General features: G+C 38.3%; 1 protein-coding gene across 11 annotated transcripts in view; it reads right to left on the minus strand.

The window, feature by feature from the left end:
- Doa (Darkener of apricot) overlaps nucleotides 1-26,615 on the minus strand; it is a 54,350-nt gene that overhangs the window by 8,153 nt on the left and 19,582 nt on the right. For 4 of the 11 annotated variants that reach the window (XM_053749410.2, XM_053749411.2, XM_053749413.2 and 1 more), the window contains 3 exons: nucleotides 10,722-10,848; nucleotides 894-975; nucleotides 347-413 (listed from right to left, as the gene is read on the minus strand). In XM_053749410.2, the coding sequence (XP_053605385.1) occupies nucleotides 347-413; nucleotides 894-975; nucleotides 10,722-10,848 (276 nt within the window). The other 7 variants (XM_053749404.2, XM_053749406.2, XM_053749405.2 and 4 more) reach the window with 5 other exon arrangements.

Genomic DNA, 26,615 nt, shown 5'->3' on the forward strand with positions numbered 1-26,615 from the left:
GTCATCAGCCGGTCGATGTGAACGACACTGGTCGCTCGACCATCAGTGGAGATCCCAGCAAAAACTTCATTATAATAAATTACTTGCTAATTTCACTCTATTGTACTTTTATGAATATTTTATTTAGTTACTTTAATTCAACGATATGTATATTCACTTGTAAATTTTTGTTACAATATTAAACGATAATAATGTTTAAACCACCAGATTTTTTTTATAATCATAATTTACTATAATTAGCATAACCATATAAAACCATTTTATGGTCAACATCAAGGTGTTTAGAGGCAATGAATTACAATTACAGTAAAATGGTAAACGTTTAATGCATATAATTGCTACTTACATTTCTAAATCCTTCACCTCGACCACCTTGCCGAAGGTGCCTTCACCGAGCGTGTCGATGATTTTGTCTGCAATAAAACCAAGGTAAAATAATTACTACTCCGGACAGGAAATAAAGTCATGATGGAATTTCGTATTGGTTTTCATTATATTATTATGACCTCTCCGATGTATTGAAGATATAATAACAAAAATGTTTCCCAATAGTAATAGGAAATACGATTGCAAAATTAAAAACCAATTACTTTAGCTCCAACATGACTTATGGATTCACAAATCACAAATTGAAAAAAGAAATGAAAAATTGAAACTTAAAATGAAAAAAAAAAAAAAAAGATTGATAAAAAACTGAATCTTCTGAATCACACTGTCTATCAAACTGTAGTTCTAGACTTTTGGGTCTAATGAAAAAATATTCATTGATAGTTTGATTTATATCATGTATGTTGCAGAATGCAACGTCCAATACTATGGCAAGTGTAACTGTTTACACAATTCAGTTAAAGTGTATATGTAATACGGTTCGTAAGTTAGGTGTAGACACGAACATCTCGCTCCCATGACATATCCGGGCCAGTACACCAGATGTCCGTCCTTGTCGTCCTTGACGGAGGAGCGTGCTCGGGAGCTCTGCATGCGCCGGCGCCGCAGTCACCGCCCGCACCGCATCGTCCGCGCCGCGCCGCGCCGCACCGCCGCACGGAGACACGCGTCACACCACCAATGCCACGAGGAGCGCCACGCGATCGCCACGACCCGAGTAGTGTTGTACCCAACAATCAAAACAATGGAACGGTTGCCCGTCAGACAAGCGACAATTGGTATGGTGTGTCGTACATGCTGTTAAAGGGCAGACGGGTGGGCGGAGTGGCGCGGCTCGAGCGGGCGCCCGAGCGAGCTCGGCCACCCGCCGCCGCGCGCCGGGAGCGGGACCGGGTGGGTGTGGGACCGGGACTCTCCAGGAAGGGCTCCGAACCAATCCACTACTCACAAACATATTATCTTTCTCCTTGCATAATCACCTTGCACTCAGGAAATTTGGAAAATAAAGTGTCCACCCGAACTGTCAGAAAAATACAATCTTACTATCTTACTTGTCCAACAATAGCAGATGTCTTTTTCAATGAGTTTTCTTTACGTTTAAAATTTGATAACAATTTGACATAGAAAAGAGACATCTCAAACTTAAAAACATGTAAAAAATATTTCAAAACATGCACTATCATTTCTTTAGTCGTTCAGTTTACTTTGTTACGTCAAAACACTGTTAGTTTATTTATTACTTATTATTATAAAGGACAAGGAATGCGAATTCACATTTTACTATATTTTATACCCTCCGTTTATCGTTTTCTAGTCTACCTTCCGATACCGTCATTTTTCATTGACATTATTTTGATGATGCATGCGAACCCTCGAGTGAAATGTTATTGGTTTTTTATTACTCATAAGGAAAATAAGTCTAATAAGATTATCGAAAATAATTTATAATCCTAATAAGTATGTCTCCTCGGTAACTATGTCATGTTAATTCGTAAGTACATATCTAAATAGTGTATATTGAAAAACAACGGACCAGCGTTTGTGTTAGCGGGCGGCACACGATAGCGCAGGCGGTTAGCGAGTGCTTACAGGCGGCGTGACCGCGCACCGCAGCAGATGACGCGGTCGCTGCGGCCGCTGGCGGCTTCGCAGCTCGGGCGGCAGTATCACCACGTCTCCGACGCCCAGTGGCTCTGTCTTTTTCGTCAGCACGTCATTCGACACCCCATTAGCCTGCTTTTCCCCAATCCGTCCGTACACCTCGTCCAGGTGTGCGTATTTCATTATTAAACTCTGAATCTCTTTGCGTCTAGTTTCTCTATCCGACATCACTGGATCGCCGACCGGTGTTTTGTCGTCATCTTCTTCGTCACTAGATGGAAAGTATATCTGTTTTTGCCTTCCTACTTCTCTAGTCGGACTGGAGACTGGTGTTTTAGTTAACTTTGCTTTTGATGTGATTTCGTTTTGTTGCAAGGGTGATACTAAGTCCCTGACTCCAGAATGTAAGCTAATATCTATAGGTCTTAAACACAGTTTGCCCTTTCTGTCTTTAGTTTCACTCTTTTCAGCCCTGAGTGATCTCCGCTGATGTCTTCTGTACACGCTGTCTCTGTCTTTACCGTAGTGTTGTCTATCTCGCAGTGGAATATCAAAGCCATTTTTATATTCATCTTTATCTTTCTGTTTTTGTGAAGACAAACGGCGATCAGTTGTGTTTCTAAATGGAGTTTTATCTCTAGTTTTTTCGCGAGAATAATTATTTCTTTTAAAAGAATTTTCTCCAAAAACAGCAGTTGTCAAGCTGCGCATCAAACCACGAGACATCGCCGGTTCAGGTTCCAGTGTTTTATCACGATCTTCTTTCTGTTTTCTGGCCCTTTCCTTTTTCTCGCTAGCTATTTTGTCTAAGACTGATGAATATTTATCTTCTAAACGACTACGTGTACTTCCTAACGATATCGTGGTGTCAATATTGTGGTTGGCTTCCTTGAGGGGATAACGCTTGGTGAAAGGTGACGGTTTATTATCTTTCAAATGGGCCCTGCGAAATGAGTCACTGCGGGTAAGACTGCTTATGCCAGAGGTAGAATGTAAAGGTGACATTTCGATGCGTGATTTAGGTCCGCCCAGGTAACCCGAGTATGCACGTTCGTCACTCAATTTGCTCACAGTTGACGTTGCCACTCCCGGTAATAAAGAAGTGTACGGAGAAATATGTCTATTGTTTTCATAACGTCGAATACTAGCTAGGGCGGAATTCTTATTCGAATATTTGTCATCATAACGAGTACGAGCAGCAGTCAGCTTCGAGTCTGCGATAGCATCAGATTTCTCAGAAGGACCTCGCCTCGTGAGACGGTTCATGATGCTGGAATAGCCATCTGACAACAGCTGAGTCACGCTAGTTGTGGAGGCGCGACTGTATCTGTGACGTCGAGGACTGGTTGTTCCATTACCAGTTGCACTAAGGGTGGTCATCTTTGTTCCGTTTAACACTCTAACTTTACACCCATTAACCAGGATATATCACATAGTATTTAAGAAACGTCATAATTTAACACTTAACACAGATTCAGGATAGTATCATAATTCGGTCACGTTTTTTCCTACTTAGCAGCGAATGCTCTGGCACCGGACATAAGACTGGGTCTATCTCGAGATTGAGAGCGTACCTAAGCGCGAACAAATTTCAGAAAGATCACTAGTGCAGTCAAATGCGGCCGCCGGTGCCAAGTAATGGTCGCGGACTAAAAATATCGGCAACCCGTGGGAGCGCCCTCCCGCGCACTCCTGAGGTGTTCGCCACGCGCGCTTTTCTTTGCATTAAGTACTTTGCATTAATGTGTATGCGGATTTCCCTGCATTCTAAATTAAAAATTCGATGTGACAAGGAGTAACATTATGGAAGATTCGTTGTTAAAACACTTATTTATCATGGAGAAAAAATAGATCTTAAACAGACGCATTTTCGCCTACGCCTTCACATTTCTCTTGATATAGTTTTTGGCAAGCTTTTGTAATTTAGTCAGATTTTATTTACGTAGAAAAAAACGAGAGAACCTAGATCGATGTTCCATATTGTGTCTGTTTTAAGAAAAAAATACTTTTATATTTATGATTGTTTACATATTTTATGAGCGAAATTCAGTATACCTTTCTCCGAATGAAAGGTGAGCTCAAGAGCCAAGACAGTTCTGTCAATAAGCTGTAAGTAATTGGGTCAGTGGAACGCGCGAGCTCTGTACAATGCCGCGGCGCACGCGGTGACCGCTTCTTATTACAAAATATACATAATACTTATCCCCACGAGAAAAGTGTTATCTCAGAGTGAGATTACACTTGAACCAGAGATGTGTGTTATCTCTTAAATCATTTTCGAAGAGAGTGCAAGAACGGATGCGGGCGCTTTGATAAACACGCCAGTGGTCACGAACGCCAAACGTGTCTCCGGCTTATCACGCTGTACACGATCATAATACTAACATATTTATTTCTCGTTCGTATGATGATAGAATGGGACATGACATTTCGTAACGTTTTTAAATAGTAAAACTGCAATGTATGTGTATTAGTAATCTTATTTTACTTTTACATATGTTTGAAATAACTACTAATACGGAGCAGTGAAATACAATCGAACAATAATGTTCTTTGTTCCAACGGAAGTACTGCAAAAATACTAGCATTTCTAGCAGAATTGCAGCAAAGCGACCTCGACGTGGTCGTAATTTCTACTTTCACTTCCCGTTTTTCAGCAAAACTGCTAGTGCTATAGTGTGTGTATTAGTAACATCCAATATCCAAAGCAGCCGTTTTATTTCATTAGCGGCCTGCCCCGGCTTCGCTTGGGCAAAACCATGATTAATTATACATTTAAACTTTCCTCAGGAATCACGCTATCTATTAAAAAACCTGCATGAAATCAGTGGCGTAGTTTTAAAGATTTAAGCATACATAGAGACAGACGGACAGCGGGAAGCGACTTTGTTTTATATACTGTAGGTAGTGATTATATGTTACAGGATTTTGATGAAATCTAATTATCTTTGGAATGCACATAAAAATAATTTGTTCAAATTACCGAAGAGGAAACCATACTTTACATCGAAGACACTAAGATATTGAAAATTCGAAATGACACAAATTGCATTAAGCCCAAAACAAAATTTAGTTTACATAGTTGTGTTAATGAAATATTATAAGTGGTACACACCTCAGGCAGAGAATATTTGTTTACTAATATAGGATAATTGTACTTGACGATTTCTCTTATGGCATCCATTATATTATAACACTTCATTTCACGAATCACGGCTAAGTAAAGTAACAGGAAGAAATAAAAAACCGACACTATAATCTCACATGAAACACCGTAAAATATAGACAATATTGGCATTACAGTACTGTTGTTTAACATTTCACTCGAATCACATGCAATATGACATGAACACCGTCAGCCAGCTGTGAAGTCTCTGACGACTCCGTGTGAATGTTCAATGGGGTGCAGTGCAGGTAAAAACTATTGTTGAAGAGGGGTTCGGTTCCTATTATAATACTACAAACATTACCCACATGAATTTCTAGTAAAAATAATAATGAGAGCGATAGGTATTATCAGTACATCTCAAGAAGTTAATCTGATGTTGAAACTGACCTTTCCTACAAGCTTGCTGCACGCACCGTCCACATCAAAAAGGATTTCTCCAACCACAGATAGCAGTTTTGCAACATCGTGCCACTTGCACCCGTGCTCCTTGAGAAACCGCTTGTACAGCTCATAAAAGGAGGTTAGCCGGAGAGGTACTCGTATGCGGTCGTGTTTCAACGACAATTCCGCCATTACCCTAATTTAGAGCACTAAAGAGACCACTGTATACATGTACCGGGGGACGTAGGGGCGAGTGGGCTCACGGCCGGCTGCCTCGCTACTGTACTGCAGTGGCGTGCGATACCGCCACTCAACCACGACACTTCTTCACTTTAACGGCGACAACAAAAACAAAATTCCGATAATACTAAATACACATGAAAAAGCAAACGATTTATAGATGCTAAAAGACACTGAAGTTGTTTGCGTCGTTCAACGTCCGATGGAAGACTGTGATGAGAAACAGTGTGTCACTTTAATTAAAGATGGCAAGTACAAATGGAGCAAACAATTTGTAATGCGAGCTTTCGGTTAAAACAGGATTTATCCGCGTGCAATCAACCGCTTATTATAGGTGCTGAGGAATTTTTGAAAAAATACTTTGAAAATAGATAATGCATTTCTTTACATATCTAATTATTCAAAGTAGATAAGAGGAAAAAACATTAATATCTTAAAATGAACAAACGCTGTGTTTTGGAAGGTCATTCTGCTTTGTAAGGTCGATCTGCAATTCACATTTTTTATTGTGATAAATCTTCCACTTCAGTGAAGAGAAGCATTAAAAAATTTGGTCCAGAGTAATATATCGCATCGTATACGTGTCTTACATGTAACATTGACAAGTATGCACATGTGTGTATTGAAGCAGCACCTTGTAGGCAGTCGCCGCGGCGGCCGGCGCAATCCGAGCGATATGGGCAAGGCCATCCGGAAGGAACAGGGCATTACCAAACAGATAGGTAAATATCGCGGCCGCCCCGGCATTTATCAGACCATATCTCGATCGCCAGCCAAATTAATGCTGTTCGATATACTGGAGCGAACTTGACCCTTGACTGACTGTAAAATATTGTGTCATTTTTCATATTAGAACCCGGTAGTAACTGTAGTAGTCACTATACCGTTACAATAATTTATATCAGCTCAAATAGGTATAAACATTTGTTTACAATTTAAAGAAATCCAAGAAGAAACGTGTCAGGCACCAACACAATTCAATGTAATAGCACAAAAGTTTAAAACAAATATGTTTAAAAAGTCTTGTCTATAAAAACGACAAACAAATCACGTTTGTGGTATTTATGGGAGCTACCATTTATTTTTTTTTTTTTTTGTATGTGTCGTTATATCGGCAAAAGAAATACATCATCAGAGAAAATTTCAACTGTCATCACGGTTCATGAGCCTGGTGACCGGACAGCGTAGTCTAGGGTCCCGTTTCTCAGACGAGCCACGTTGCGGGATACGGTATGGATCATACCTATTGCGAGAAACGCAACGAGAAACGGAAGAAAACAGGGGGGAAGTTTTAGCGAGAAACGGAAATTGAACTAGAGATCAATCATATCAATTTTACAAATTTTGCAGAATATGCGCGAAAATGACTGTGATTTTACTTTATTTGTTTATAAGGGTAAAAGTTAGTGAATAAAAATAAATTTGATAATTTAAACGTAAAAAAATTAAATATGCAGAGTTATTTGGACATAGAATCCATATTACTAATTATAAATGCGAGTTCACATTTAATGACACGAAGACAATACGAATACAACTGCGGGCAAAAGCTAGTTTTTACATTTAAAAAGGATCTGTTCTTGAGGCCCATAAGAATACATTTTACGGGAGCGAATCCGACACAGACAGGTCTGATTCACAACGGCGTTGTCTGCCTGGAGCCGGATAAAGCAGGTTTCAATTCGTAGATTTCATAGTACAATTCAAAACAATTGAAGCGCACGCCTCTTGATAACTGCAAATTATTCAAATGCTTTAGCAGTGTTATACACTGAATATTATTATTATTTTTTCTTTTTATATAAAATTTCACTATAAAGGGGAAAGCTCCTTTTATTAGCTTAGGATATAATCTGAACGGGCTTGATCCAATTTTATTGAATTCCAAATGTCACTGATAATTTAATCACAGTAGACGGTGCGTGCATGGATGTTATCACAAAGCATTGGATGTTGGCTTCTCCTAGGTGAAGGTGATCATAGCGGCTCTATTTTTGTGCACATGCGTCGCGCGTGTTTTCAACGATACCACCAACTGGCGCCATCTAGTTATTGCAATCGGAATCTCATCGGGTTTGCCAGCTGCTGATACTATTTTAGTCAGCCACCATACAACACAATATTGTTTACTGCAGATATAAAATTTTCATTATTGGTTTGTGTAGGAAATGGCTTGGCGGGACTACCTACGCAAATTTATATTGATTTATGATAAAATATGCAATATTAAATAATTGCAAATATGAAATAATTACAAGATAATAAATATTACGGTTGGAAAGTAAGAGATCAAGTAAAACTACATGCTGTTAAATTATTGTTACCATCTGAGTAAATTAATTGTAACATGTGCTATAATAACGCTTAAACATCTCAATTGAGATGTTTTCTGAGATGTTAATCCTCATAAATTTTCTAAATTATGATAAGTACTCAAGACATTAGATCTACAGTTATAGTTAAGATGAAAGGGATGATAGCATGAATTTAGTCCTTGACCCAATAATAAAAGCTAAAATAGACGCGTGCACTCAATATGTAAGCTCATTCAACAATAACTTACAACTGCGACGATACAAAATTTCATTAGTTTTGCTTGAATGTAAAAAAAAAGAAACAAAATAAAATATATTTAGCTGACCTCAACTTCTTTTGGCTTGAGATGAGCAGCAGGTGGAAGTAGTCGAGGTGGCACAAAAGAACAAGAAGGTTTTGGATCAACAGCAGCAAGAATAGTCCTTGGAGGCGGTAGCGGAGCGTTACTTTTGCTATCCAATGAGGGTTTATCTACATTTTCTACAAATAATTTCGGAGGCGACGTAATCGGGACATCCAAGTCATTTTGGCGACTGGTTGAAGGCTGCTGAGACAACCACGAAGGTGGCACTGAAGGAGGCTGCGGAGGATGCTGTGATAACTTCTCGTCAACAGCTTGAACATCTATTGTTGATTTCTCACAAATTCTTAATTCTGTCGTTTCAACAGCCTCGGTCACTTTATCAACCCGATGCGATGAAGTTTCTCGTTTACTTTCTTCATCGATTGCACTTGAATTAATTTCTTTGGTTAAAATGAGCTCTGTAAGTGGCTTAGTTGGTAATGGATCGCAAAATGGAATAGATGGCAACTTACTAAGAGGTACCATCGACGAAGTCTCATTTGAAATAAATGGTTCCGTTTCTGAATTGGCTAAATTATCATTATCACATTTGTCACCTTTAGAAGAATCAGGATTTATTGGTGAAGTATCATCCCTACTTTGTGAAAAATCTGTACTATCACAACAAGACAATTCATCAAGACTTTGTATTAAATCTAAAGCAGAGGCTTCATGATAATCGGTAGAACAGGGGGAGGTATCATCGCTAGTATCATCCACACCTATGTAAGGTCTTTTTGGAGAACTTTTACTACTTGGCACGAATGCTAAACTGGATGTAATGTCATTCGAAATGTCCCCATTCAATGATTCATCACTTTGATTAGGTGATTCTCTATTGGTAGAAGAGTCAATTGCACTAACTTTATCATCATCTTTCACTTCATGACTAGTAACTATTTCAGTCGATAAAGATACTGTCACTTCTGGATGTACACAAATTTCTTCATTGCTTGAAATAATATTATTTTCGTTTGGTACTACTACATGCTTTGTCGTATCTGAATGACAACTACTATTATCAGTGAACGTTTCAATATTTGCTTGTTCGGGTACGGGTAAACTCATGTACTGAGGTACATCATAGTCATTAACTAAATCATTTAAAGGCACGTAATGAATATCCACTTGGTCACTGGCAGGGGTTTCAAAATGAGGTGAGAAGTACACAAAATCTGAAGGTTCGGTTTCATATGCAGACCATGGGTCGTTTGAAGCTATCATAGGTAAACCATTGTAGTACATGTCATGATTATATTCTCCATCAATGGCAAGCTCTGGTTTATATCCCCACGAGGGTACAAAAGAATCTTCGAAAGCCATATAGTTTTCAGGCAACATTATTGAGTTATCACTTAATTGCGTCGGATTAAAAGCATATGAACCATCATAAAAAGGATTGTTTAGTACAAGAGGTGGTGGTTGTAGAGGCTCCATGGTTATTTCCGCTTCCAAAAACAAGCCATATTTCGATAAATCAGGTTCTGATCGTCTATGTCTAAAAGCGTATGGGTAAATATCATCTTCGTTGCGGATATAGATATCCGAGATATCAAAACTTCGTGTTCTTCTTAAATTTCTTGGAAACTGGTCTGCAGCTTGATTATCATGAAATATATTATTTTCCACTGAGTTTCCCAGCAGTGCCTCATATGTAGGCACACCCACGTTGTTTATTTCGCGTAAGGTATCAGCATCATTTGTTTGGATGAAAGCGGGGTCAGATGCAGTATCAAGGGTACAAGTGTCACGTTCGACGTCATTCGGTAGCAGGAGCACGTGGGGCAAGGTAGGCGGAGGGCCACAGAACAGCAAGTTGTTGGGCGGAGGACGCGGCGGCTGGGCAGCCATGGCTGGCGCGCTGCCGTCCGCGGCCCGACGCGGCGGGCTCTTTTTTTCGTTACGGCAGCAGAGACGCGCCGGGCGGCCGGCTGAGCTTTGCGACTGACTGAAGGCGGACCGAGTGACGAAGGCGAACGCAAATAGAACGGGCGCAAGTGCGAGGAGGTCGCCGTCTCTCGCGCACATCTTCACGGGCGAAGGCGCACGCGCACTCGTAAGCCAAACCCGTCCCTTGCCTATACTATCCCAAACGAGCACGCTGACGTTTAACTCTTTATTCTTGTTCCGCACTTTGCCTACGGTCCTACCAAACCTGGTATGAATAATGGACAAGTTGTCGGGTGAACACTTCATTGTTGTGAAGCAAGTGTTGGGTTAGAGTCATAAATCCATTCATACATCAACTAAGTTAAAAAAATAGTTTACAAACGGTAAACTGACCTGTTCAGGTGGTGAACGTGCTGAAGACTCGTCGCGATGGTGTCTCCTCCGCCTATGTGACGTAGGCGAACGCCGATGATGAGATCGTTTGGAACGTTCATTTCTTCGCCTCCACGAATGCTCCGAGCTGTGAAATCATCGATCAGTAGGCTGTAGGGTTAGTGAACAGACAAAATAAAATTTAACAAGATATGTAAAGGTGAGATACAGTGCGCGCTAGAGCGTAAATATTTGCAAGTCTTACTAACGTTGGCGATCGGTCTCCGCAACCGGACTGAGGCTCTATAAGATGAGCCAAGTGGTCTGACGGCGGAAGGCAGCAAGCGGCTATGATAGCCCGCAAAGCAGCCCAGCGCCGGTGCCCCGTGCCTTTAATAATGGCCTACTCGTATGAATACTCTATTCAAACCTGTTATTCTAGTGAGTGACGTAATAAATAGAAAAACTGATTTCAATAAACTATCAAATGAAAAATAAGATACGGTAGATAAATGAGAATAATGTAATGCTTTTTATACCTAAATATCAACTCATTGCTTAGAATTTCGCAACAAAAACTAAGTCTGAAACTATTCTGTTGTCAAGGTCAAAAATACTTCGATCGGTCACCGTCAAAAATTACACAGCGAGAGATAGTATGAATACAAAATTGATGGTGGTGAGAAAGATGCGTTTCATGATCCACCAACAAATTAAATACAAGATGGACCGGCGCGATCTGCGGTCACGGATGTACTGACAGCACTGGCACACCCCGCAGCCAGATATTAGCTGAAGAAAAGCAGTGTACAATCAGTGCTCGTTTTCAAACAATCGCCGGCGCAGCCTAACAACCGAACAATCAAGTGTCGTCATCAGACCCAATGTTATTTGTGTTGTGGCAAAAATTGACGTATATTATGAGATCGAAATATTTATTTTTATATTGTGTTTATGTTGGTAGGTATAGAACTTTTGTCACCTTTAATTTGCATTTTACCTAATATGAATGAGGACTGCAGGTTTAAAACCACTTACCAACACTCACGGAAATCTGGTATATTTTTCGCGAAATCGTATACCCTAGTTAAACTAGCACTTTTATAATAAAAATCTTCTTTAATAAGTGGTATCATAGTAACTACTGCCCCGCTGATTCATTAGTATTAGGATGTCTCAAGAAATCTGCATGTTGGTAAGAGCCTAGCTTCGACAAGAATGCATTCGCATTGGATGCAGTTGCTTCTAATAGAATTAAATTTTCTATAATTGGCTTACTAAAGTATACTGCTGTCCTCGATTTTCTGCAATCGATATTTTTCAAAACAAATAAGATGCAAAAAAATATTTAAAATATTTTATATACTTATCATAAACCTTACTCCAAATTAATGAATAATTTTAGAAAAGGACAAAACAAATTAAAAATGTTTTGTTATTTCAATTACTTACATCGCCATCTAGCGGTAAGTAGTTACAATACGTTCTCAACATAAGCAGTTTGATTTGTACAAGCACTCTGTCCACGAATAAATCACAACCCAAAGAAGCATGTTTATTCAATTTAGTTCGACACCAAAGATTAAATTAATATATAATAATGGTTCAACACTAAGAAGGATTTAATTTCTTAATGTCTTTTTTTAATATTAAACATAATTTATTTTAATAATCTTTTTAAACTTTATTGCACTACATAAAAGTTAACAATAGGTGGACTTAATATTACAAGGCATTCTCTGCACTCAAACCTCGGGACCAAACAGAAAAAGGCAATTGGTGGTCCTTTTATTCACAATCACGGGTTTTTATCTATGGAATCAGATATTCATTATTTTATCTATGGACCTTCCTGCTAAGGTATTAATTAATGGATATAATGAAAAATTATTTTCATTTCGTGAAATGTTGAGTCGACTTGATATAAGCAATATAAATCTCTGAATCAATTTACCCTACAGCTACTGCAGCGGTCCTAGTGACTATTTGAATAAAATAAAATGATAATCATATGCAAATAAATGCTAAACAATTTTATAAGAGCAAATAAAGTTATATAAACCCTAAAACGGCCAATTAAGGCGTTTACTATTTCAAACTAGGTACTTAACGCTTGCGAAGGCGGCGGGCGTCTATAATGTATCACGAAGAACGTAATGTGACATTGTTTAGCGCCAAGAGAGGTTGAACTTGAATACACACGTTTAATTAGTTGTGTTGAACCTTCAGAACACCTGCTCGGTTAAATGAAAATAGGAAACTCATAAGACACTTTCCGCCCAGGCCTTACACCAGTTAAAAAAGCTTAGATCAAAGATATTTTGTAATCGAAGTTTAAATACAAAGTCGTTCCTTACTGTCTTCTGATAAGATTATGGTGGTGATCGAACAAGAAAAACGGTCGAATAAGTACCTTCTTAATAGTTGTAGATAACATGAAAATGAAAATTTCCAAATGTTTTTTCAATACCCTTATGTCGATTGTGATTTTGTGATATGCCAATGCGGATTTTGCAGATAAACTATTCAAATGATTTTCTTCGTAAAAGTCATCGTAAATTTAACTTTACTGAAAACATCATCAATTCGGAGCTAATGGGATCAGCGATTCCACTACAGAAAATAACAAAATTACGTTTGCTAAATGAGAACCCAGTTCTTAGATAAGACAAATGAATTTTAATTACATGCATAGGGAGGAAGGAGTTCTATACGCTGTGATGTTATATTTTTACACAACCTTGTAGGATCATTTGATAAACAGTAAGAACAAGAACTAATATGGTAGACGCGATGCATATGAGTCAGTCAATGTTTTATAAAGCTGATGGACTGTAACGCTAGAACAATATACAAGACACGTCGCGACGTCGCGCGATACGAGTCGAATAACAAACACCGAAACGTTCACTTTCGTCGGCGACATCAACAGTGATCTGTTACGTTGGCAGTTTCCGAAACCGGCTGTTGTAGAAATCTTCTAATCAGTGAGACTGATGTGAAGCGACATCATAATCTAGTCAAATTTTTATTAGCCGCTGTGACCAGTCTCTCTCATTAGCATCATTCGCTTAAGGACTGGTGAAATTCCTTCTTTGCTTTCGCTTCCTCTCAGGAGATCGAGTCAAGAAGCCTTTAATTACCACAACTTATGGTAGCTATAGAAGGTGAAAGCGTTTTGGACGTATTCGCGTTTCGTGTTTATATCGTTGTAATATACGCTTTCGATTTGTCGAGATAACGAAGCAAGCAAATATTGATAGAAAGAGGAGAGGTGAGGTAAGAGGTGCATTCGGATATCGTGTAAATGGGAAACGACTAAGGAAAACATTAATTGTAATGCGGTCAACGTTCAAACAAAACGGTATTGAAACAACGGTTCTTTATATTTAGAAACATCAAACACGTGTTTGGATTGAATCATATTTTTTGTATATGATGATGACATATTGATACGGCATTTCCAGATCATAACATTTTTGATACTACTTTTCTCAACAAACTTAGAGTCGTATCGTTGCAAAGCTTATTATGCTATTAGTATTATACTACTAGTATTATACGGTTGGTACTGACTATCGATATCCACAAATTAGAAACTTCCAAGAAATCTATGTACCTATACCTAAAACTTCAAAACCATTTTCAATGACTGTCCATAGACATCCATCCACCACTTACGACCATCCCTGCTCATGTCCTTCTACCACTACTAAATATCTAGGTATTACGTTGGATAATAGGCTAACCTTCGCAACTTATCTCAAAAATACAACGGGCAGTCTTCTAATAAGACAATTATTTGTATTATTAAAACTATATCTTAACCTGAAATCAGTGTTCCTTCCCGATCAGCGCGCAAACCTCCATTTTATTACCTCTTCTGTTTTTTTATTGTTTTCTTGGCTCATTTCTTTAAAATAAATTGAATCGTAGATTATACCTTATTTTTTTTGTTCAACGCCAAGCTCTATCCAGGTTTTTTTTTTAACAAAAAGGCCGTGACAGACGGACGAACGGATAACAAAATGATCCTATAAGGGTTCCTATTCTACCGTTTGAGGTACGGAACCCTAAAACTATCACAAGCCACTTACAGAACCTCAATAACATTTTATTAAACCAATCACTTAAATATAATATATTGAATAAATAACCTGATCCTCCTATACAAACTTTACACATTTAAATGAGCAAAAAACATGTAACTATAATTATTATATCTATATTATTTAAATGTATTATATTCATTTTATCTATTTGTTATAACTGAATATAGTATAATGTGTATAGTTAGAAATTTACTTCACCAATACTTATGGACTCATTGAATGTAATCTACTTGAAGCGGGGAGCGTCTGCTTAGTTCAGACATCAGTCTCTCACAATCAAAGTTTGCGTGCATGTACTTTATTGTTAATGTTAATATTTATAGTTTTAGTTATTACTATTAGTATGTATGTAAAAAATTGTGAGAGATCATTTTTAATTTTGTTTGTTTTTTGTGTAGAGGTCATCGAGGTAACGAAGCAGGCAAACCGTGGCGAGAGTGGAATGCCATTGGCACAATGGCCATAATCGATCGACTGGTGCACAGTCCGGGCGCGGTTACGAAATCGAAAGCTTCGTCTGCGACGTACACGAACTGTGGCCGGTCAAGGATCGCCAGCACAACTGAGCTGATCAAGTGCCTTGTGCCCACAGCGCGTGGCGACGTACATGTTTTAAAGGTCCCCTGAATACCACACGCAAATATTTATAAAGTTTATTTGCATGTCACACGCGATTACAATGGTAATTTTTTAATTAAATTAAACAAATGTGTCAAATTCGTTAACTTTTAAAAAATATTTACGTGGAAAGAATAAAATTCGTGTATATGCAACCCGGATAACTAAGCCACACATGATCCTGTTTTATCATATTAGCTGACTGTTCTCTTTTAGATGGCCGCCCTAAATTAATTTCGTTTTTGCGCATTACTGTTCTGGCAAGGAAATCTATGTTGCATAACAGTCACTTGCTCCAAAAGAGGTTAAAAGGATTCAAATGTAACAAGCATACAAAGTTGTACGTTGGTTAATTAGACATGATGTTACATATTCAACGTATGTGTACAAAAAGATATAATCGAAATTGTTCCTTTTTTAATAGCTAGAAAACATAAAACATATACAATAATAACGTAATTTCAAACAACTTTTAGGTGTTCATGTTTGAATCTGAAGGATCTTCATAGTCGTCAAAGATCGTGCGGGAGTACTTTTGAGTACTTTGAGTGTTCTTAATGACATAGCAGTGTTTGGCGGCGAGTCGCGTTCGGTAGACAGAGCCACACTTGATGAGCGATTAATGTGAACCGTGTCAACTGCAGCCGCATCTAATGGCCCGCGGCCGTGCGCTCGTGGGTCAATGACAACCACGACTCTCTCCTAAACAATACCATAGTAATACGAGGGCTGCTATTTATGTATCCGGAATAACAAAATTAAACAAACATATATTATTACATATGGTTTTATTGTTTCTCGAAGTATTCTCCGCGATGATCTATGCACTTCTGCATACGATGAAACCAATTTTCAAAGCACTTTTTCCATTCTGATTGAGGTATGTCCAAAACGTGTGTTTTGAACGCATCAACGGCCTCTTCGCGGCTCGAAAAACGTTGACCACGTAATTTATTTTTAATGTTTGGAAATAAATAAAAATCATTGGGTGCCAGGTCGGGGCTGTACGGCGGATGACCCGTCAATTCAATCTTTTGACCCTCCAAAAAATTATTTGTTTCAGCCGACTTGTGGCAGCTAGCATTGTCGTGATGAAGTATGATTCTGCGTTGTGGGTTGTTCTTTCGTATTTTTTCAAAGACTTCTGGCAAACAAATGGTGGTGTACCATTCAGAATTAACCGTCCTACTATTCTCTAGTGGCACTGTAGCTACATGTCCGTTGATACCAAAAAAACAAGCGACCATTTGCTTTAAAGTGCTTCTCGCACGAACAACTTTTGTTGGATTCGGTTCATCTTGAAAGACCCACACCGTTGACTGCTGTTTAGTTTCAGGGTCATAAGCATAGATCCAGGTTTCGTCACCTGTGTAGATATTATAAACAGCTTTTGACGTGCCACGGTTGTATTTTTTTATCATTTTCTTACACCAGTCGACACGAGCCTGTTTTTGATCTACGCTCAAGTTGTGCGGAATCCAACGCGAACAAATTTTTTTAACAATTAAATGTTCGTGTAATATCGCGTGTATACTCGTCATACTAATGCCCAGAGACGCCTCTATCTCGCGGTATGTAACATGACGATCTTGCATTACTAATTGTCGCACAGCATCAATATTTTGTTGTACCACTACCGATTTAGGACGACCCTCCTTAATTTCATCCGTGAGTATAGACCGTCCACGTTGAAATTCCTTAAACCAATAATACACAGTGGTTTTCGATGGTGCTTCATCTCCAAAAGTTAAAATCAGTTGTTCGATGCACTGTTTTTGAGTTAATCCACGCCGAAAATCATAATAAATCATCGCGCCAAAATGTTCACGAGTTAAATCCATGGCAATGAAGACAAGCTATTTTCAAAATTGGCGCCAATTGAAAAAAACAAATGACAGGGACATGAAAAATATTTATTCTCTAGCCGAAGAGTTCTATTTTCAAATGTTGTAATTACTTTTTAAATATTCTAGAATTATTGGCCAGTTCCGGATACATAAATAGCAGCCCTCGTAGCTATAGAAATACACATTCTGACGGGACTCAATAGTTATCACATTACTTACAATTAATTCAAGCATAATACAACGGTTATTAAATTAAACGTATCCAGAATGTTGTATAGGTACGTATTATAGAGTAAGATTGATTGATAGGTTACCTTGAACAAGAATGTTCTTCAAACTATTACACTAGATTAGAATAAAATCACAATAGAATAGGTTCATAAGAAACAAACACGGAGACGAAACGCATCTTGCTTTTGATACGTAATAAAAATCCTGAAATGTTATTCAGATATGTGAAGTGAAAAGCAAATGACCTAAAAGCCGGGTTGTTAGAAGGCCAAATAATCAGAAGCTAAAAATATGTATCAGCAACTACCCATTAACCTTAATTAGAATATATCTACCTATATGAAACGACGGAAAGTTACAACGCATGGAACAACAATATATTTATAATGGATCATAGATTATAGTTACGAGTTTATGAATTTACGAAATGCTGCATATTATAAAATATCTTTTTAAATTCAATTCATCCATGATATGGTTAATCACGAATCGAGGAGAAAATTACGATTTTGTTTACAAAGTTAAAACGAAAAAATTAGTAAACATTAAAAATTGTGCGCAAACAGAGAAATATTTCATACTTCAAATTAAACAGCTGTGAACACGTTTTTCCACAAATGGGAATTACTACTCTAAATAGAGAGCACAATTATGGAGGTGACGTAATATTGCTACGCTACTGGTTGTTATGTGGAAGTGATATGTGCAAGCAAACATGCATTATACGTGAGTACCGAAAGTGGCCGGGCCCTGCAGAGAAAGCTGATCAGGCAGCTTTTGACATTTGTATGTACACGTGAGTAGTCTGTTAAAGCCACTATTAGTGCTAACGTTGTGACTAGCAGGTGGCATGTTTGCTTACAGGTAGACAATCCGATAATGCTTTCGGATTGTGCAGTGACGAATGTAAACAAATTACTTCGGTAATAATCACTTCGGAGAACGTAATGCTGCGATGCATCATATACTGTAGTTCCTTTCAAAGGCAACAACGCGTTCTAGGTTTCGATTTGAAGATCTTAAAAGTAAACATAAAATAAGGTGTCAATGAACAAAGTGAGAGCTGTGATTGCTCAGCGGAAAGCCACAAATCCTACCGCAAGTCAGGAAACTTTCTAGCAAACAACTATCTCAAAATACATCTATATGCAAGAGTGCAACGTGCTGTAAGAACAGTAATAAATAAAATAATTTAGTTACGTCATGAGTCATGACGCCTACCAAGTTGACAAATCCTTTGCGAGCCGCGCAAACCAGGACAGGACCTTGAAACATTCACTGAGCACTATCGAGACGAATCTTTAAAGCCACAGACCACAGCACTGCGGGCGCCCACGAATATGCTGAATATTTGTTTATAGTTAAATTGATACATGAAATACACAAATGGATAAAATGCACAAATGGATAACAGTGTCATCTAATACTGTAACTCATAAAATACTTTCATTCACTTTATGAAAAAGATCTAGGTGAAACATGATTACAACTGGGAGAAAATAATAGGCTGTTTTACAGCATGTAACTGACATTAGTGATAATGAACAGAATTTGGCAACTAGCACAACGAGATGGAATAAAGCGCAATTTCGGTGAGTCACAGCGCAGTTGGCGATTGTGCAATGGTTTTGCACAACCCGTCTCCTCAGACCCTCAGTCGCGGCTACTGTCATACCGTGGCAACTATTTTGGTTATATTTGGTTGAATTGAAGGTAACAAAGTGATCGTAGGGTCACGGTTAACTTAATTTTTCACTGCTTATATGCTTTATAGAGAAATATTCAAAACATTGTGTGCATACCAACCAGGTTTTAGATACAGTAAATAAAATCAAGAACAAAAATCAATTCATTTTTATAGGTAGATCAAATGGTAGAATGGTTGATGAGCATGATAGCTATTTTCGTATTAAAAACTAGAGAACCGACTGGGTGACGCTGTCATAATGCAATCACATTCCTTATACTTGATTTACAAATAGCACTCATTCTCTCATTGGCTGTTGATGGTAAGAACGGCGGCGAACAATTAGCAAAATATTTAATACAGCATATTGGAGTTTCAAACTAATCCTAAAGGAAGTGTACAATAAGTAGGTTATTACAAGTTTGTAATAGTTACAAGTGCGTATCATGAACACGTAAAACGTTGCTGTATACAGAATTTTTCAATAAATCAAGTTCAAAAGTAAATACATACAACCGCTAAAGTTCCCTTGTTGTACTGACGTTCGGGACGGGACCGAACCGGTAAGCAAGTCGATGCACTCGTGCGCGGTAGCTTTTTTTCTATTTATACCATACTAAGCATGCACATCACAGATGCGTTGGCCACTAATTTATTTAGAAGACTTGCAAATAAATAGCACGCATTTCCTGGCTTCTCGCTCACCGAATACGATCTGATCGGAAATTTTAAGGTGTTGAGGGGTTAGTAAAGAAACCGATACCGGTGATGAGGAATACTTTTACATACGATACACTCCACTCGTGTTCACGCATGCTCTTCTGGAAAGCGGCCGACTTGGGGGTCCAAGAGTCGACGCCGAGATAGAGCGCGGGCAGTTCCGCCACCTTGACTTCCAACCGCTCGGCCAGCCTCTGCTCCACCACGGACTTGGGGCCGCTGGTCAGTGGTCTCTGCTGCTCCTTTCCGCTGCGCCGGTCTGCACCTCCGTAACCATTAATTTTATCCCCGCTGCATGACGTTACGCTTTTCGGACTATCTGTGCTAAGCAATTTGCTTTTAACGGTGTCTATCTTACCGCAACTTTTATATTGCACTGATTCTGTTACGTTCGCTGTTCGCGAATACTTCAAAGAATCATACGTTTCGCTATTTAGGCTGCTATATTCGACATTATTGAGATTTATGTCCCTGTCGACGCGCTTCGACATGCCATCGTAGCCATTTCGTTTAGTGTAACGTTCCTCGTGGCTCTGTTTTAGAAAGTTATTTTCAAAACTAGTCTTACATTTAGGAACATTTAGATAGTTGCTATAACTTAAATCCTTATTGTGTAACCCTTTATCACAGCCTTTTTTGAGAGTTTCCTCTATGTCAATACCGTTCCCGTTCATTCTGCTATAGCCCAAGCTCACTGGCTGGCCACTATCTGCTCTATTGTCCAGAGATTCAGTCCGATCTGCTTCCTTACTTTCGAATTCGTGTTTGACGAGTGCAACACGCGAGACGTCGCTGTTCACGCCGTTCTTGTAATGTGATTTAGCAGTGAAATCGGCTGCCGTAATTCCAGCTCTGCTTTGCTCGTTGGGAACGGTCCAAGTGTCATGCTTCTTCTTTTCGCTGCTCTTGGACGACCAGGCTTTAGTAAGCGCCGCTTTGAGTGCCTCTCTCCTCTCGTGCACGCTAACCCGAGGGTACTCGTGTATGGGGACAATGGCCGGCGCATATAGAGTCGATCGCGGTGTCGCTCGCGTAATGCGGAAACTTCTGAACTCCCTGTTGAACTCCGAATTCATAGAATAAGCCGGTATTCTCGAAGTAACCATTTTGAGATCAAATTTTTCCACTTACAGTATTAATTGTTCACAATCTACCTTTTATTATAGCACTGGATATATTTGACACATATCGACTCTACCTGCAATTTTGTAAGATCAAAAGGTGTTGAACTAAAATTATTTTACTCAGTGAAAAGATATAATAAAAACTAAGGTAATATTTATAGAGAAATGCAAGGATGCGTCGTCAGTCTGTGATCCGCGACCTTCGCGATAGGCTGCGTTGTCGTGGTGGGACAACGCACTGGTCATCGAACCGCCCCGTGTCCGCTCCGGCCGCTCAAGCTTCAAAGCTTGCATAACGTTCTCGCAAACCGATTGCTGTCCTCTCTTATCTTTTATGCAGTTATGCCAACATTCATCTTATAGTGATACATATTGAGAACAGTTTCCATTACTGACTGACAAATTTGACTTGACAAATGAATCTATTAAGAGATAGGTAGTGCTAAGACGTCACTCAAGCGTGTTTTGTGGAACAGTTATGCCGTATAAGTGCAACAAGTGTCGCCTTGATGGTGTCCCTAATATGGCCAGTGGAGCTGCCATATGGTCGAGACACATCCTCGCTTGTCTCCCAGCTGCATTGCCCCTCTAATACATGTATACATAGGTTTTATGGAACAGCGCATTACAGCTGCGTTATAATGAAAACTGGTTTACTGTTTAACCTCAATTATATCCAACTGGGTAATTAATGGCTCTAAAGAAATTCTAGATGATATCGTATTTCTCCAATCATAAGACTCATGGATATTTTCGACATGTTTAACAATACATGCATTTGTCTACTACAATAAGGTAAATGCACATTTAATATGTATATATGGAAGCAATGTGGCTGTTATTTGAATACGAGATAACATAGGGACAGTTTGTAAATGTATTGAGTCTTTTGTATTAAGTTGTCAACAGACGAAAAACACAAATTAGCTAAATAATTTTAGTTCAACACATTTCCGAAATAGATCTTTGCACTTTCATTCTTAAATCAAGAATAATTTCACTCTGCTGAACCAACACGGAAACCAGCACTTGTCGGTGGCTGTAGCCCACAAACCGACATAGATCACCGATCACGAGCACATTAATATCGAATTGGAGTGATGTCGTGCAATGGAGATATTGCAGAGCGCAACCACCGGAAGCGAGTGCGCCCGTGCATACCTTCTCGTTGCGCGCGCGAGAACTGCGTGCGGTGTGCGTGCACCGCTGTCACTATACTGACTGAGCCAAAGGGAAGCAACGCGCAGCCGGTTCTCGGACCCCACCGCCGCTGCCGCTCTCCTGCGGCTTACCACTTCTGACTCTATAGCGAGAACACTACGTGCAGAATCGCAGGAGCACTGACCTTCGCTATAGAACATAGTTGTCGCCATACCAATACCACCAAAGACCCTGTTTCAGCTCGCCTGCATCAGCGCGAATGCAATAATCGTTCTACTTTTGATTTTAAGTTTTATTGAATTGATGATTGTTAGCAAAATTCCAACATTACATAACCGATTGTAAACTCCCTAACCGATCTCACCTTTTACATTTCTTGCTATCGACAGTTTTAAAATAAGTGTTCTATTACCTGAAACAATCGTAACACAAATATTAATACACGTAGAATAGTGATAGTACAACTTGATTAAAAAATATTAAATCATGTTTACGTCTAGCGAAACACAGTAAGATTTCGACAGCGCACTGCATTAATAGAAACTTATAATAATTTATGCAACTGGGACAGAGGCAAAAGTAACGCATGCATTGCCTTCCAACGATGTTGTATCGCAGTTATCAGCGTAAAAACGGTATTTTCAACAAAGAAAGTAAATTGAGATGAATTAAGTACTTAATTATACTGCTTATGATTCTGCGTAACAATATTAAACATAACGCAACCCGGATAAAATATACATATTATAGTTTATATAACGTTTAAAATTATTTCATTATTTTCTTAATAAATTCCGGGTACCATCAAGTTCTGCCATATTAATCAAGTTTGAGATCAAATAAACAACACGAAACTTCCAGGTTGCCGAATATGGGAGAAAGTTGAGGAGAGACGATATTGAAAACAAATTGAGTGTCGGCTGAGATTTATATAAATTATATATATAGTTGCCTGACTGGATATAATTGCGTACTTAAGCACATATTTTACCTTACTATCCGACTTATAGTTTCAAGGCATATTTACGAAAAAAGATAATTCAATCATAACTTTATCAATGTAGACATCAATTTAGCATTTCCCTTAGCTGTGATTAGTATAATATTAGTTTGCTGCAAAAGCACTGACATGAGGCGTGGAGTTCAGTTCATATTTATTTATGTGAGTAACAAACATGGTATGGACTGGAACATTATTGCTTATTCAGTGGCGATGTATGTCACTGCCAGCGATTATGCGCCCATATGATTTTATTCCCCTTAGGGCTTATACTGCGTAACATTTTTAACTTGACCTATTTATCCTATTAATAGCGTCTTATGATATTCCAAGCAAGAAGAGAATATGCAAGAATGAGACAATGGCTGAGAATGAAAAAAATCGTAGTTTGACTTTCACTCGTGTGGCAGTAGCATTAAATGAGACAGTATTCTGTTTTGTGAGTTATTATAGCATCAATACAAGGAGTAGTCTTAAAGAGCAGATCAAGACTAATGTGTCCAAAACAAATGCACTATGACGATTTTTAAAGAGTCTAAAGAAAATTTATATTAGACCGAGGATTAGGTTTGTAGAATTAGTGAAATAAAATTGCGTATACACCATCAAAGAAGGTGATCCAGTTTGGGAATCATCTGCTTACTTTTAAGCAAAAGGTAACCAAAAGATGTAAAATAAAATATATCTTACGACATCGCAACAAAAAATTGAATTCAAAATGAAACCTATATATACATATATCCTACTAATATTATTAATGCGAAAGTTTGTGACAATGTATGTATGTTTGCGACTCTTTCACGCAAAATCTACTGGACCGATTATTTAGATTGAATATTACATAGGGTATTTTTTATCCCGAAATTCCAACGGGAGCTAAGCCCCGGGGCGCAGCTAACTAATATTATAAATGCGAAAGTAAGTTTGTATGTTTATTACCTCTTCGCGCATTATCTACTGGACCGATTGGTATGAAATTTGGTACACGACTAGAATATAACCTGGAACTCCCACGGGAGCCAAGCCCCGGGGCGCTTCTAGTATTAATATTTAATTTAGTTTATATATTTACCTATACATTTATTATGTTTTGTTATTGTTATAAATACGTTTGGTCTAAATAGACTAGCAGAGAATTAATTGTGGCGTTAAGTTGACAAACCAAAACCAGTAACTGGTAAAATAAAATAAAAGTTAATGGGTATTTTGGTAATAAATAAGAAGAACAACTTTAGGAGTCCTGCGAAACCGTTAAGGCTTATGAGCGTGTCCTACATAATTAATGTGTACACTCTCAATGTGACGTCCGTTATAACTCTCAAAGAAATCATGTCGATACGATTGCATACAAGCAAAACATTTGAATAAATCTCAGTGTATATGTAGGCGACCGCGTCAGACTATTCAATTGACGGCACGTAAATGGCAGCAAAAAAATAATGACACCGGAGGCGGCATACGGCCGACAAACAGCGAGGTCCAATGACCCAAATGGTTCATTACTGGGCCACCTAGACTTAACTAACGAAAGAAAAATCGGTCAACGTTGAGCGTGTATCATTACTTTACATCGCTGTAAGACTTGATAGATGTGGCTTGATTTAGTTATTAGTTTGCTCTAGTTACATTATAATAAACGTTAGAGAAAAAAATAACTTCCGTTAATACTACATCAGACATCGAACAACTATACAAAATCGTTTCATCACGATCTAATACAAAGAATAGCCTCTACTCAATATAAGGTGCGTTTGTGTTGTGAATGTCATCCCCGAACTTGAAACTGGTGTCTACATACAAAAAAATTGAGGAATCTAATCCGCATTAACAAGACTTTAAACTATTGCTTCGATATTTGTTCCCTCAATGGTCACAGTAAATTAATCCTGAGCCATAAATGGTGTCCAACAGAAACCTGATCAGCCACGAGTCGAACACAATCTAAACAATTTATCAAAATAGCGTCCATAAATGGACTTCCTGAAGCCCTGGGATTCCTCTACACCACTTATAAGTATTGCGTGCCTAACTAAGTAAGCGTGAAAAGGCGCTTTTTGCTATCGTAATTACGTGGTGGATAAAACAAATTCGAGACGAACAAGAAGCAAGAGGAGACTGTAAGACGTGATCTCCTTGCGTGATAGATGTTTAGATTCTCAGTAATTACTGTACATTAGCAAGAGGCGGTGATGTTTGGTGTTTCAAAAAATAACGCAATAATAACTGAGTCAAGAGTAACGGTCGTCATTAATCATTGAGGTCGATTTCGGTCAAACTGAACATGTATAACAGAACATTACTTGTTATTGATTAGTCATTGTTTCATTTTATTTGATAAAGAATTAAGGAGTAATTTGGCATGCTTATTTTCGCGCATGTATTGACGTACTGAAGAGTATTTACAGTTTATCTTTATCGCATTTTACGTCTAAAATGCTATCACAGCCTATTGATATCATCATAGTGATAAAACATTGCGGTTAAAAAGATTACGTTGCATTGTTAAAAAATATTTAGTTATGACTAAATAAGGAATTCTATTTAAAAGAAATCACGGAATTTATAGTATGCGTTGTTTTACATATTATAGATAATAGCCATTACATTCAAAATCAACAATTCGCCTAATTTAGATTAGTGGTACAGACAAGAAAACGAACGAAATAAACAATTCTCGTTTAACATTAAAAATTACAGTATGAAAATATGTATGGTGTTGGCTCATCAAAAGAAGTCTGAGGACTATCGTCAAATTCTAACGCAGCGGCCGTAAAATTAAACGAGACACTTTAATTAATTATATTTTTTAGACTGGTGTATAAGCGGGACAGGAGAAATCAGTCCGTCGACCTGCATTACAAATGCCTTTCCCACAAGAGCCCGTCGAGCTTCTCGGAAGCACAACAAAGATCCTGCTCGTTTTTGTGACTCAGCACTGCCACTGCCACGTAAACAAGTTTTAGGGTAAAAAAGACTAAAAGCTCTATCTGAAATTGTAACCTCTTCAAATGACAATCTGGGTAAACGATATATGATAATTACCTAAAACTATTGCAAATATGCATATATTACTTAGACAACATGTCATTCTACGAATTATTTAAATAATGAGATTTTAAAAAAACTACGAGTAGGAAATAAACAACACTGAATTCAGCAAAATTAGTTTAAATGAATCGCCAACGACGGTAATCATGTCAGACGACTTATTCACCGTACCGATTTATGCTTTTATACAGAAAGCTGTCGGTACAGTTCAATTCGTCGAAGACGAGCGTAGGAGTCGCCATATTACAGGCGCTTGCCATCATTCATACACGAAATTGCATGTTCCCATAATTTGTATTCGGGGTCGCCGTCATACTTATCATGTGCTATTAGAAAGGAGATGGCAATTGCGAAGAAAAGAGTCACA

Source organism: Plodia interpunctella, chromosome 9 (assembly GCF_027563975.2).
Source record: "Plodia interpunctella isolate USDA-ARS_2022_Savannah chromosome 9, ilPloInte3.2, whole genome shotgun sequence".
Classification (NCBI taxonomy): domain Eukaryota; kingdom Metazoa; phylum Arthropoda; class Insecta; order Lepidoptera; family Pyralidae; genus Plodia; species Plodia interpunctella.